Source organism: Giraffa tippelskirchi, chromosome 10 (genome assembly GCF_054371585.1).
Source record: "Giraffa tippelskirchi isolate mGirTip1 chromosome 10, T2T-mGirTip1v1.2.pri, whole genome shotgun sequence".
NCBI lineage: Eukaryota > Metazoa > Chordata > Mammalia > Artiodactyla > Giraffidae > Giraffa > Giraffa tippelskirchi.
The window spans coordinates 61,135,215-61,150,436 of record NC_137284.1 but is presented as its reverse complement, the minus strand read 5'-3'; the positions used below and the strand labels follow the sequence as shown (position 1 = coordinate 61,150,436).

General features: G+C 42.4%; 1 protein-coding gene across 6 annotated transcripts in view; it reads left to right on the top strand.

Annotated features, from left to right (window-relative positions):
- Nucleotides 1–15,222, top strand: part of SLC25A13 (solute carrier family 25 member 13) — a 240,920-nt gene that overhangs the window by 133,814 nt on the left and 91,884 nt on the right. For 3 of the 6 annotated variants that reach the window (XR_014066092.1, XM_081531535.1, XM_081531532.1), the window contains exons 9-11: nt 120–204; nt 3,527–3,611; nt 4,082–4,240. Coding sequence is in view for 5 of the 6 variants with exons in the window: in XM_081531535.1 (XP_081387661.1) it covers nt 120–204; nt 3,527–3,611; nt 4,082–4,240 (329 nt within the window). In the remaining variant the exon portion in view is untranslated. Of the gene's footprint in view, nt 1–119; nt 205–3,523; nt 3,612–4,081; nt 4,241–15,222 lie in introns of all 6 variants that reach the window. The other 3 variants (XM_081531534.1, XM_081531531.1, XM_081531533.1) reach the window with 2 other exon arrangements.

Below are 15,222 nucleotides of genomic sequence, written 5' to 3'. Positions count from 1 at the left end.
AGGGAAAGAAACCAAATTAAAGATGAAATGTGGGAAACAAGAAAAGGAACATTTTAAAATTCCATACCTTAAATTTTAATTTGTATTTTGTTGTTGCTTCTGTTTGCTTTTCTTTCTAGGCGCATGACCTTGGCCGACATTGAACGGATTGCTCCTCTGGAGGAAGGGACTCTGCCCTTCAACTTGGCTGAAGCCCAGAGGCAGGTGGGCGGAAGGATCACACGTGCTTCCTTGTGTTCCCTTGATAAGGTCCCACAACCCCTTTTCACTTGCAGTTGCCTTTTCGGCACTGGTTCCTGACCTACCGTTTCTCTGTTTTGCACCCAAAAAACCCAGACCATTTCAAAAGGCAGGAAAGAGTACTTAGAAATGTTCTGAGTAACAGATAACTGGCATTTGCTCTCTTCTGCGGAAGATGGGATGATTTCTTAGCTGCATGGGAAGCCTCACCCTTCCCAAAGAGGAGGAAGATCTTTCCTCCTTCCCTCAGCCTCATGCTGGCAGAGCTGGGGCCACAGCCCCCTCTGGGTGTCACATCCCAGCATCATGTCGAGAGATGAGGGCCGGCTCTGCCTCGCAGAGAGGCGCTCTGTCAGAGCACTGCCTGACTGCCATGCCTGCCGTTTTTCTGAATATCAAAATGAGATAATTTTGTTTAGTCTGGAGTCATAGTTTGAAGGCTTTTAGACCTATTTTCTTTGTGAAAGGATTCATAAGTTATGTGGAAACAATTTGAGGAATGCTAAATTTTATTTTATGGTTAACAGAAACCAATCTCTTGAAGTTGTGGGAGTCAGAAACCTAAGACATGGGACCTCCTTATGCTTAACTCTTGCTCGACTTTCTATAGATCGGGATTAGAGAATAAAAGCCTTCAGAGCGTCTGTTGTGCTTCCACGATGTTTGTAAAATAAATCCCCTCACAGACGAGCGTCGTCGTTTCAGAAAAATACCTCCTTTAAGGCAAAGCCATCTCCGAATCCTGTGAGACTTAACAGTTTTTGGCTGGGAGCTCCGGGTCTGTACAGAGACGCCAGTTTGACCACAATGGGTTGATGCGGGCTGCATTTTTAGGACGGGCAGGCCTGGAGCCAGGACGCCCTCCTTTCAGCTCTTTCCCACCCCATGGCAGCGGCGGGTGGGCGTGCGCGCAGCAAACCCTCACGAGGCACCTCTGGAAAACCAGCTGGCCGCTGTGAAAGGAGGAAGCCGATTTCCCCGAGTGCGAGAGAGAGGAGTGTGGAATCACATGGAGAGGGGGACACAGCCCCGCTCTCCCCTCCCTGTGATTTTTAAACACCACTTACCAGATGATTATCTCTTTGCCTCTGTGCTACTAGCTCCTGCAGAAATTGGGGGATTAAGAAAAAGCAGAGAATTGAAAAAAAAGATTCCCCCTGTATCCCACAATTTCTCCTCTATGCCCTCTGCAGCTTTATCAAGTTTCTGATGGTGGGTGCTTATTGATCCTGTCCATGAAAGGGTTGGATGAGATTGATGAGGTTTACAGCAGGAAATGATTGGCTTGGAGGTTCAGAGCAATTCACTTGGGTCTTACCTGGAATATTCTTTACTCACGTGAACCCTGGTGGGCCTGACAACATTGGCAGACTCAAGCAACAGAGGTCACCCGCCTGCCAAGCTAGGGGTCTAACTCTTCTCAAGAGAGAGGAGTGTGGGAAGAGGAATCTTTCTAGTATTCGTTTTGTTAGGATGCTGCATTTCTAGCTTCAGAAAAGTTGTCTGAAAGTCTGGGATTTTGTTTGTCTTTAGATGAATTAGTGATAGTGGTAGGTACCTCCTCATCAACCCATTATTTTCAAAGTATTTTCACTCATTGTTTTGATGCCAGAACCTTTTTTCATATTGCCAGTTTATATCTGTGTAAGTAAAACAGTGCCTTTCTTACAGATGCATCTGTCAAAATGAAGTTACTATGCATAATAGATATAGATGGAAATCATCCATCTATATGGGGATACCCTTGGAAGCACCCCATGGAATTTGCAGAAGAAATGTTTTACTTTCTTAAAATTGTGTATTTCTGCATAAAGCTATTTTCAGTTCACTTTGAAGGAGATTCCAAATTATCTCATTGTATTAGAATTGTGCTACACTGACAGCAACTAAAATTCAGTGGGTTGATAGTTGGGGTGGGTAATTATTTTCATTGTTCACCGATCTTAATTATCATGGCTTATGAAAAAACAAATTTTATTGAATGTATTTATTCACTCAACAGGTATTTATTAAGCACTAACTATATGCCACCCTCATGTGACAGCTCTGTGTGACATAAAATTACTGTTTTATTTATGTAGACAGAGGAGTGAAATACTCTGAAATGTTCTGACATCAAAAACACCATAAGAATAGTAGGTCAAAAGAACAATAATAATAATACAATAACTGACTAGCCTGAAATATGAATTTAGAAAAGATGGACAAAAAAGAGAAAATATCAAATCACCTGTAATATAACCACTTAGTTGTAGCCACTATAAACAATTGAGTATCTCTGGGTGATGTGATAGCCAAAACGCTGGTGTTATTTTTATGTGCATATACATACCAAAATAATTTTAATAAAAAACACAGCATATTCACACACAGTCTTTAACACTGGTTTTAAAAGATGATCATGACACATTTCAAACAGTTTAAAAAGTAAAGAGAAATATATAATAAATACCTGTCTACACACCATATTGTTTTTAGCCTATTTTTTCTTTATAATACTGTATGCACACTTTTTCTGAACATCAAATATTTTTCACAATATTGTTTTTTAATGGCGTGCAATTTTGTTTTAGAGCTATAGCATTATTTTTAACCAGTCCTCCGTTATTGGACCTTTGGGTATTCTCACAGGTTTTGCTCTTAAAATGGTACTGCTTTTTTCTTTTTTTTAAAAACAGTACTGCTTTTTGTTATTATTGTAGCTTGATCCTTGCTTGTATAGATGATTATTTTCTAGCCTAACTTTTTAGAAGTAGAATTGCAGGGTCAGTTTAAGCATTTGTACATTTTAAGCGTTGAGTGTGTATTGCCAAATTTCCCTTCAGTTTATACTTAATTAAATGGCAGATTTGAGAAGCCCTGTTTTTTGTCATCTTCTGCCAGGTTGGGCATTGCCATTAAAAACAGACAAAACTCCCCAAACCTACCAGTTTGACACTTTGTTGAAGAATGATGTCTCATTAATGTTTTTAAATTTGTATCTCTTTGATCACTAATGAGAATTGAACATTTGAAGATAAGTTCATATTCATAACATTTTGGGGGACACAATAATGTCTTTCATTATATTTAAACTTGATTTTAAAAATTGATGGCAATAATTACTTTTTATTAATAAGAATTTACAAAAATCTAACCATACCTTCTTCCTCTTTGACATTTTAGCTGTATCATGAGTTTAAGAACGCAGTTGTAATTTAAAAATAAAATAACGTGCTCATTTTTGTTTTGATTTCCTTTCCATCTCCTGTCTTCCCACTCTGCAATTCCTGTGTACGCAAAGAAGAAGGCATCAGTTGATTCATCTCGACCAGTTCTCCTGCAAATTGCAGAGTCAGCCTACAGGTTTGGTCTCGGTTCTATTGCTGGAGGTGAGTCATGGATGAGTGCAAATTGTTCGTTGTTATTATTCCTCTTTTTCCTCTGATTTTTCCACTTAGAAATATCGAAGGACAAAACCTTCTCTGGTCTTTTCCCAAGCTCGTTACCAAATCTGTATCTATGTGATGGGATAACAGCAAAGGGAAATTTTTCTTCGTACCTGCATTTGATCAGGGACTTAGAAGTAACTTTTTCTCACATCTATCTGCAGATGGCTTCTAGATATTGGTTAATAATGAGGCTAGGCTGTAGTGATCTGCTTTTTAAAATTTGAATTCAGTGATATCCTTTTATCAGGAGATCCTTGAGTGAAAGCCACTGTTGTTTATTAAGGGTATAGGAAGTTCATTTTACATGTGCACAATTTCTTTATTTCATCAATCTTATCTTTGACTTTAACCACCTCCCCCTTTCCTGTGACCTTAATTTCTTCTGAATTATTGATATTATTTGATTGTAGCTGTCGGAGCCACTGCAGTATATCCTATCGATCTGGTAAAAACTCGAATGCAGAACCAACGATCGACCGGCTCTTTCGTAGGAGAACTTATGTATAAAAACAGCTTTGACTGTTTTAAGAAAGTGCTGCGCTACGAAGGCTTCTTTGGACTGTATAGAGGTTAGTGCCATGTGCTAAATTCATGAAAGGTGAAATAGTAGTTGGAGGTTTGGTTTTTCCATCTGAATGCCTGAAATGTATTAGAGAGACTGTGTTAAAATGGAAATACAGCAGATTCTCAATTATCCATGCTGATGGGTGTAGGCTGGAGGCTCTAGGGCATGGCGAATCAAAACAGCCCATAATCTGAAAGCCATTTATACTGCTCTGCAGTATGTTTTGTTTCTTAAAAATAATTATTTTTATAAACATGTCCAGTAAGTTTTTAAAAGACTCATATTATTTGTGTTCTTGAAATAACTCTACTCACCAGTTAACAGGGAAAAGCAGCCGGGGGATAGGACACAGCTTACTTGGGACAATGATTCTCCGTGAATATTCCACAAAATCGTCCATCAAGCCTCTAACCAAGGCTTCAGTGCAGCCCTCCTTCCTTCACTGTCTTTTTTTTTTTTTTAATTTTGAAATTAAAATTTTTTCGTTATAGAGTATAGGCTCTCTAGTTGTAGCATTCAGGCTTAGTTGCCCTGAAGCGTGTGGGATCTTAGTTCCCTGACTAGGGATCGAACCCACTTCCCCGACCTTGGAAGGTGGATTCTTAACCCCTGGACTTTCAGAGTGTGTGTGTGCTCAGTCACTTCAGTCGTGTGTCCGACTCTTTGTGACCCCACGGACTGTAGCCTACCAGGCTCCTCTGTCCATGGGGTTCTCCAAACAAGAATACTAGAATGGGTTGTCAGGCCCTTCTCCACGGGAACTTCCCAACTCAGGGATCGAACATGCGTCTGTTTTGTCTCCTGCTTCAGCAGGCAGGTTCTTTACCACCAGCGCCACCTCTCCACCTCAAATATTTATTTATTCACTTGGCTGCACCAGGTCTTAGCTGTGGCATGTGGGATCTAGTTCCCTGACCTGGGATCCAACCGGGACCCCCTGCACTGGGACCCTGGAGTCTTAGCCACTGGACCACCATTCACTGTCTTTTTCTGAGTTAAAGTTGCCCATTTCCCTTCCTCAGACTCTGTACCCAGTGGTACAGTTGATTCACATACCACTCTAGCCAGGTACTCCTCCTCTATCCAACTGTTCCTTTCATCATCTAAGGCTCATTTAAGCAACAAGAAAAGTAACAAGAAGTATGTCATCACAGAGGATCCCACAGACACTGACTGCTTGACACACTGGCCTAAAAGCCATGACTTGACTTCCCAGCTCCTCCCTCTGTGATTACTTTGCATAAAGAGAAAAGAAGTAAAGGTATTTGCCTCAGCTAAAATCCAGTGTTGTGAGACAGTTCCTGCTGAGCCATGTTGCCCTTTGGCATATGCGAGGTGGTGGTGGGGGGGGGGGTCCCGTCCCTCCCTTACCCAACCAGTACTTGCTCTCGAAGAGGAAAATGGGATTTAATACTTTCAGAGACAGACCCAGAACTTGGCAGCCATGTAAGCCTGTGCCGCTGGGCCTCTTCTGCCATCTGCTGACTTCAGTCTTCTTCTTAAGCACCCAAGTTAAAAAAAAAAAAAATCAACAACAAAGACCCCTCTTAAAATCTCTCACCTTATAAATGAGGGGGTTTCAAACTCCAGAGAAGCTGCATTTTGCAGGTTCTTTGGTGCAGGTAGATAACCTCCATCAAAGGCCTTTTGATCTTTCTCTGCCCTCTTTCCCTCACCCCCTGCCTCTTCTCACAATCGGGCAGGTCTTTGACCCCAGGTGATTGATGCTGACCCCTACAGGGTCACCGCCTTCCATCTGAAATACTTCTCCCTGGTAGTGACAACAAAGCTTGCAAATGCAAAGCCCCCCAAGTAGTGCAAGGTTAATGTCGCAGTTCCTGCTTTGCAGTGATTCAAGCAAAGGCGACCACCTTACCTGTTCATGTGGGTTGTTTTCTGCGGGTACAGTTTTGAACCTCAAGCTGGACAACACTAGTTTGTGGGCTTCCCTTGGTGTCGGGTTAAACGTCAAGGGTGCCTTAGAACTGTGAGAAAATAATTTTTGTCCTGTGAATGCCCTTAACGTGTTGACCTGGTTCGTTTGAATTTTGAGTCCGTTCTCTTTCCCCTTTGACCACACCTGGTGGCTCTTGATTCTTGGTAGCACCTGGAATTCCTTCCTTGACCTGTCCTTTTGACCCCATGGACAAAACAGCTTGAAGTGTACCTGAGTTCTGAGCTGCTCTGGGCCATCCTATAAACCTCATGCTGTTTCAGTTACATCAGAGAGACTGGAGGAACTGGTTTTAACTCCTCAGGGAAGGGGGGTGTGTCCGCCTACTAGACAGACGTGGAGACTCCCTTTGAACACCAAAGAGGCAACTCCTCATCGTTTTCCTGGTTTAGAAAGAGCCATTTATCGAACCTGTGTGGGGTGCCTGATCCCTAAGGGGTTCTCTTGTCAGAAGTGATGAGCAGTGTGTGAATATGAGATGAGGAGTGCTGGGAGTCACCTACGTTCATTTCTCCCTGACTTCTTATCTCTTCTAGTTGATAATTTTAGAACAAAAGATGTACTGTAAAACTTTTTTAGTTTCTGTTTTGTAATTTGGATCTTGAGAGCAAAGAGGTGATTGCCAGCGTACATTTTTGAAAAAGTGTTTATAATCTTCATAAATGAATTATTCCTATTCTTGATTGGCTGGGGACTAATTCCCTTTTGTGCCTTGCACATAATCATTGATTAATAATTATATATTACTGCATATTTGTAAATGCTTATCATTGAATAAGAGAGGGATCAGATGAAAATGGGAAACTGTTATTACCAGCAAAAAAATAATAATAGAAACAGAAAAACCCCAACTATTCCTGAAAATCAGTATTCTAAATTTTGTATACAAAATCAAGCTATAAAACACCCACATGTGATTCTTTGACTATAAATTTCTTATTAATGTAATTTTATTTAAAATTTTAATATTCCAGGGGAAAACAGTTAAATTTTAATTTTGTGAATTTAGAAATGCTGCTGTGCACACTTTACCTAGCAATACTTGAAAAGATGGTTGAGTACATCTCTAATTTATAAACATGTTTCAAAATATTGAGCCTATTTTTTCCTATTATGGAATTTTACTTAACCTGTAATTTTTCTGCATCAGGACATATATAATTGTTAATATTTCCTGAGGAGTATAATTTAGGGATATTGCATAAGTAAGTTCTCTCCCCTATTTTAAAATTATCTTTGCGTATATTTGGAGGAAAAGTATATAGCATCTCTCTCTTTTTCCTTCTTACAATGAGAACACAGGATTCTAAAGGGAGCTGTTTTGTATTTAGAAGTAGTTCTCATGGAACTCCACAAGTGATTGTTATTTTTAAAGAACACTTTCAGCACGAGTTGTTTTCCTCTGTCCTTTCTCTGGCAGCTGCCAGCATCGCTCATGGTCCTGGAAGTTATCCTATCATGATCAGGGAGGGAGGCTACTGATAACACAACTCTGGGAACTGTTCCTGCTGTCTTCCATTGATGCTGAGTGTTGTGAGTTGGTGAGGTCCTCTCCCCATATTTCTGTGCAGCTCCCGGCTTCTTTGTCCATCAGAGCCTCTTAACTTTGGGGGTAAGTTTAGTTGTTAGAAAAGATCCCCTTAGAAATCCTATGAGACTGACCCTGCAACCATTCTCTGTAATATAGACTACTTTACTTTTTTTTACAGGAAAATTAATTGATTTTTCTAGGTCTGTATTTTTTGAAATGCAGGCCCCCTAGGCTTAAGTGTACCTGTATCACAGGAAATAACACCCAAGATAATCCAGATCTCCCTGAAGTCACTTGTAAAAGTCTTCCTCTATTTCCTCCCAAGTCTCCAGATTGATTTAATGCACCGAAGTGTTTAAAATCCTTAATGAATTACCTGACAGCTCATTTGGTTTGAATGAACTGCATGACCAAATGAATCAGTTATTGGCCGGCTGTAGACTTGGCTTATTAAAGAGAAACGATTGATTGGGTAATCATCCATAATTAAATGCTCTTAACATTCCAGGGATAACTAATTTCTGCCTTAAAATTTTTGCTACACTCTCCTCCCTCAGATGCTTCAAGTAATGAGATGAGTACCCTTAGAAACTGGAAAATGTTTTGGGGAGGGAAGACCATGGGGAAAAGGATGGATTCAAGAAAAATACTTCTTAAAGGAAGGTTTTAGTTTTTACTTCTGCTTTTGAAGGGGAAAAGAGGAAAATCTGCCAGAAAAGGAAATTAGATAATTTTATGATTTAAACTTAATTTGGAGTGCTACTTAGTCTTTGAGGCAATTAGCAAGGGAAAAAAAAAAAATGTTTTTTAATCAGCCGGTGACCAGGCTTGCAGAGTTTTAAATGTATCTATTTCAGGTGGTCTGTGTGCTGCAAAAGCAGTCATCTTCCATCCTGGAATGTTCTCAAGGTGACATCTAGAGGATGTTGTGGTGATATCTCAGGAAGTTTTTGATATGTTTGCATTCTAGAAGGAGGTATTGTTGGACAGCTGGTTTAAGCTAGGTCTCCTGGGTGTGGCTCGTGGTTCTATAGAGGGAGGCTCCAAATTATGTGGATCCACAATGAGATCCCTTCTTTAATCCTTGTGGATAAAAATAAGTACAAAACTCCTATCACCAAAATAAAGCAATTGGAGGTCCTACAAGAAGGCAGGCATCTTGGCACAAACCACAGCAAATGTGTGCACTGCACTGAGTCATAGTGTTCATCCGTGTCCACCAACACTTCTCACGAGTGCAAAATGGTTTGTTTTGCTCCTCATTTTCTTGGCCAGTTTCTGCACATTTTTGTTTAGGATGATAAGTTGTGACTAGATCAAAAAGCAGATATTTGGTTGTAGGAGATCCAACAAAAATGAACAGAAAACTCGGACAATTCCTGAACTGGGTAATCAAATCTCCAGAAATCTCCCGTGAGCACAGAGCTTGAAAAGGGGAGACTGAGGTGATGGCGACTCGCAACTGGACTGGAGGGGAGTGTCGTCAGAGGCTGGAGAGGGCCTGATGGAGAAGAGTGAGGAGCTTAGAAAATTGGGGAAGAGAGAAACCAGGCAGAGCCTGGAGAAGAGAAGATTAGTTAGCGAACAAATTAGTTCCAGACCTCAAGGATGATCATTTATAAATACCTACTGCCTTTGCTAGGGCTTCCCTGGTGGCTCAGATGTTAAAGAATCTGCCTGCAATGCAGGAAACCCAGGTTCGATCCTTGCGTTGGAAAGATCTCCTGGAGAAGGGATTGGCTACCCACTCCAGTATTCTTGCTGAGGAATTCCATGGACAGAGGAGCCTGGCAGGCTGCTGTCCATGGGGTCGTTAAGAGTTGGACACAACTGAGCAACTAACACTTTCACTTTTCATTGCCATTGCTGAGGCTGAAACAAGGGCGATAGACAAAATCTCAGCACCCAGGAAGTTTAGATAGAAGAGAAGATAACCAGGACCCCGAAAGTTGCTATATACCAGAGTGAAAAACTCGAGGAGGAGAGGTACGGTTCTTCTTCCCAATGATCTTCTGGGAAGTTCCCAAGGAGGACTCACAGGAACGGGGTTTTTTCTAGACCATGACTGTATCATCCCTCTATGCTTTATCACTCAGTCTCCCAACGCCATCCTAAAGAGCTAAATAGCTAAAATAGCAGATGATTCTTGACATTTTGAACAAAAGTATTTAACCCAGATAAGCAAGCATTTAAATCTTAATATCTGCTATGCCCTCTTGCTCCACCATACACTTACCTTGGGGTGATACCCTGAGAGCCAGTGAAAAACTGAATTGCAAGAAGGGCCGTGAAAGGGGATAGTGTAGTTGGTGGGGGTCGGGGGGTATCTCATGCCTGGGGCCTGTATGAATCAAAAACAGACAGACACAGGGGAAGGGAGGAGGGAAGAAAGCTTGAACAAGTGAAGAGAGAAGGCCATGGAAATAGGAGCAGGAATAAAAGCCGTGAGGCAGTGTGCACAGGGTGCTGATAGCTCCAGAATAAAGGTTAATCTGATGTTGAAAGCAAGGCAGGCTCTCTGGGAAGATGGGAGCAAGTATAGGGGCCTCCGTGGAGAGGTCAGGAGGCTAAGAATTTAACATTGGAGAGGTTGCCTCGGGGTTGAAATTAGATAACAGAAGGGCACTGGATGTGGCTCTGGCCACAGTAATAGGAGTATTATGTGCATTAACATCGTCTACCAGCCCTGCAGCCTGTCTCTGCCCTGCCTGCCTTCCACCCCACCTTACATGCTCTAAGCTACCTTTCTCCAGGTTGGGCCGATCACTTTGAAACTTCTTTTTTGTCCGAGCTGATACAGAAGTGACGTGATGAGATTTCTCCCTTACCATAGCCCTGCATCATCTGTGCTCCTCCTTGCCTTGTCCAGAGTGGTCTGTTGGGACACCTGCCATGTGATGGTTACAGTGGTTCTTGGACTGTCAGTCCAGCCCCTGACCCCCTGCTTTCTCTGAGCCTCGTTTCCCAGCTGGACCCTGACTCCTGCTTGTTCACCAGGTCATAACCTGCAGTTCACCTCTGCCGGTCAGGGCCTTCTCCCGTTTGAGAGGCAGACATGGGGCCCCGTGCCCCTGCACAGCCCACCCTTCTTGTGCAGTGGGAAAGGGCCTGGCCATGCAGTCTGCCAGCCCAGTGTGAGCTGGCACTCAGAGAAACATTGCAGAACATTCTGGGCTGGAAGAAATGCCTTTGTAGACCAGAGAAGGAAGTTGGAGCAGTAAGTCCACTAGGGTGAACAGAAGAAAAGCTGAGCATTGGGGGAGAGCCTTGTTTTGGGAGGCAGAATGGGGCCACAGTCAGCTCAGCCACTGCACAGGCACCACGTTGTGAGGAACTGGGGAGAAGCTGCTCAGCCTTTTAGAGCCAGTTTCCCCTGAAGGAGGGGGAGGATGGTGACAATGATGAACATAAAGAACAACAACAGAAAAACACATTTATACCCGCGGCGGATTCATGTCAATGTATGGCAAAACCACTACAATATTGTAAAGTAATTAGCCTCCAATTAAATAAAAAAATAAATAAATATAACTAAAAAAAAAAAAATTAGCTATAAGATGCTAAAAAGAAAAACAACACATCTAGAGTGCTTGCCATGTGCTTGATACACTTCCGAGGGTTTTGTGTGTATTGTTTCATCTTCAGAACTGCCCCGTGCACATGATACTGTGTTTATCCCCATTCTACAGATGTGGAAACTGAGGTTCAGGGAGGTGGCGGTAATTTAATCACAACTGCCCAGCTACTAAATAACAAGAGTCAGAATTCAAACCCAACAGCCTGGCTCCAGACTCCATGCTGTTAATCACCTGGCTCTTCTGCCCCTCAGGAGAAATTACGTGGTAAAAAGTTGCTTATCATCAGAGGTTGAGAACTGTTTAAGTTCTTAGCTAAGACATTTTATTTTAGCTAAAAATGTAGCTGAAGATGTGGTGTTATGTCTGTACTGCTTCCTCACCTTTGCCTAAAGTAAGTGGTGCTGCTGGATGCTGTCAGTGCTTCTAAGCTTGGGGCATAGCCATGGGGAAGAGCATTATAATCCTGTCATACTCCCCTATTCCCGTGCTCCCATACTTACCTCATTCTTGACTGTGAGCACTATTCAGGATGAATTGCCTCTTAGAAGCAAGAGGAGAAGCAAGAATATGCCATGAACAAATAGGTGGAGAGAAACATGACCTTTTCGGAATACAAAGTCTAGGCGTGAACAGTGTCTGGCTCTTTATATACAGTTACTCATATCATTATCATAATAAACCAGTGAGTCGTAATTAGCATCCTTGGTTTACTAATGAGGAACTTAAGAGTTCAAAGGATAACGTCCCCAAGATCACTCAGCATGAAAGCAGGGCAGACCTAGGATTCCTTGGTCCTGGTTTGTCAACCTCCAAGGCCCCAATGCTTCCATTCATTTTGTTTCCAAGCCATTGGGAACAAATAGCTTTAATTATGTCACTGTTATTAATGAGGTTCTCTCATAGTCCCTTCTCACCCTGAGATTCTGGAATTATATATCTCTAAAAAGTTTTTAAGTAAAAACTACAGCTTAGTAGCCCTCTGGTCAGTATACTGTTCTCAGAAACTTCCTTTTGGGGGTTCTGTGTAAAGCCTGCAGTTGGGGTTCCTGGTGTGGGCTTAGCTTCCACATCTTTTGCTCAGCTCTTTCTCATCGAGTTGCATAAAGGACGGGGATCTGAGGGGACAGTGTGATTTATATCTCAACCCCATGAAATCTGAAGACAAAATACTATATTAATATTGTACCCTGTAAATCTTTTCTCGCATTAGCAGCCTTCTGGTAAAGTTTGCCAAGGAAGCATTGCCATATGTGCTGATGGAGCTGAACTAAAATGAGAAGATTAGAAAACTAACCACACTAATAAATTTCATTTGAGGCAGTTGGAAAACAGACTGCTGTTTTGACAAGTCAGAAACAACACACACATGCATTTTCTGTTTCTAATGGTTAAAATGAATTTCCAGAATCCAACAGAAACATCTTGTATTAGAAGCCTAATTTTTCTGCTGAGTTATCCAGATGTCAAACATACATGTGCTTTTAAACTTCAATGTGATCATGTTGAGCTGCCTTCACCAGACTGGCTGTTTTAGGCATTACTGAGCCACATCACCCTTCCTCTTTCTGAGGTCAGGGAATCAGGAGGTTATTGAAATCCCCAGCTCTCTGGCTTCCCTTGTCCTGCAGATCAGGACCCCTCCCAGAGGGTGTTTGGCCACTACTGATGGCATCAAGGCCCACGTCTCTGCTGGCTCTCAGATTGCCATCCACAGCCACCCTTGATTCCGAAGGTCACCACCACAAAAATGATACTGATCCGGTGCCTCCCAGAGTGCCAGCATCTGGCCTAGGTCTTAGGAATGGATTTGTACTTTGGTTTTATTCTTACTGGATTAAGTTACTCATTTTATACAGTGAAACTCAGGGCCTGATATTAAATTACCTTAACCTCCCAATTATTCTTCCTGTCTTGGGTCTCTGCCCTTACCATCTGTCCTTCACCTGCCTCAAGAACGTTTTTTCTTTTCGAAGTTTCCTCTTTAAAAGCCACCCAGACTTTTCCCCAAGCTCCTTAATGTGGCCTGGGGAGAAGCAGCACAGTGTACCTGCTCAGGAGCACCCTCTAGAGCCAGACTGCCTGGGTTGAACCCCACTGCCCCACATACCAGCCGAGTGACCCTGGGCTGGCTTCTGGAAGTCTGCCTCAGTTTCCTCATCTGTTGATGAGATAGAAATGACATGCACTGAGTTTTGCTACTGACTTGTGGTGTGGGTTTCCTATTGGGGCTTTCCTTGTGGCTCAGATGGTAAAGAATCTGCCTGGAGATAAGGACGGTAAGGAGACCTGGGTTCAATGCCTAAGTGGGGAAGATCCCCTGGAAAAGGGCATGCAACCCACTCCTGTATTCTTCCCTGGAGAATCCCATGAACAGAGGAGTCTAGTGGGTTACGGTACATGGGGTTGCAAAGAGTTGGACACGACTGAGCAACTAACACTTTCTGTGGTGTGGGTTTCATATTGGGGCTTTCCTGGTGGTTCAGACAGTAAGGAATCTGCCTGTGATGCCGTAAACTCGAGTTGAATCCCTGGGTCAGAAAGATCCCCTGGAGAAGGGAATGGCAGTCCACTCCAGTATTCCTGCCTGGAGAATTCCATGGACAGAGGAACCTGGCGAGCTACAGTCCATGGTGTCGTAAAGAGTTGGACATGACTGAGCGACTGGCACTTTCACTCTCTGTGGTGTGGGTTTCATATAGTGATTCCAATAAAGTACATAGAGTAGCGTGTGGCATGTAATAAGTGTCCCCAATACTGGCTCTTGTCATTATCTCTACTGTTGTTGACTCGTTGAATTACCTCTACTACCATTGTTTGTTTACGAGGTCTGTGACCTTGCCCCAACCCTGCCTGTGCCGTGAACTTGAGATTTGGGTGCCTTTTCACACTCTGTTCTCTCTGCCTAGGCCACCTTGCTCTCCATCCTACTCTTGTGTCTCTCCTCCAGTGAACCTCTGCTTATCCTTAAAGAATCAAGCCCAGTATCTCTTCCTCTCTGATGCCCTGCTCCGTCCTGAGGGCAGAATAGCTGGTTCTCTCCGCTGTGTTCCCAGAGCGCTTTGGTGCCCCAGGGCTGCGATACCCAAAACCCTGTTTTTAGGTGCTGTCTCTCCTCTCTGGCACACACAGACACCTAGGTCTCCCTCTTTTTCTAAACTGACACTGGCTCCAGGGGACGCCACAGATCTTACTGTTTCAACCTAGTTTCTTCCAGTCCCAGGCACCGAGAGCATTTGGTAAATGTTTGCTGAACAAATAAATAATTTGCCGCCCTATATTTAGTCTTAAATGCAGGGTTTTCTCTATTGTTTTGTTTTGGTCTCTGCTGTTCACGGTGCATTACTAAATTTATAGTGAGAAAGACAAATCTCGATAGCTTAAAAGGCTGGCTGAAGTGATTGTATCTAACGTTATAGTCATTTGGCTCTGTGGGCTGTTTTTTATTAGTCATTTAAAAAGACTGTCACCGGGTAGTGATAGAGACAAGAGATGATCATGTAAATCACAGTGCTATCAACCCATCTATGGTTTTGGTCTGCAATTTAATGATGAGAAAAATACATCTAGCAAGTAAATATTTAACTAAACATTTCCATATTTGACCTGAATGTAGAGAGTAGAATGGAAATTGTGAATGTTAAGATGTAGTTTAAATAGCTTATCCCTGAATTTTACTGGTAGAAGTGAATGTTGTGTTTTCATAAAGTAATAATAGTGCTTTTTTCCTCATAGATATTATCTCATGGTGTAAAGGATTAATAAGTGAGCATAGTTCAGGAGGAGGAAATTCTTACTTTGAATAAGAGTGCTTGCTTTGCCCAGATGGTTCCATATTCACATTTTCTGTGCTGTTTCGGTTCATTTAGGTTAAAAAGAGCATGGCTGTACTCAAGCTAGCAAGAGCATAGGGGAACTTTCCGTAA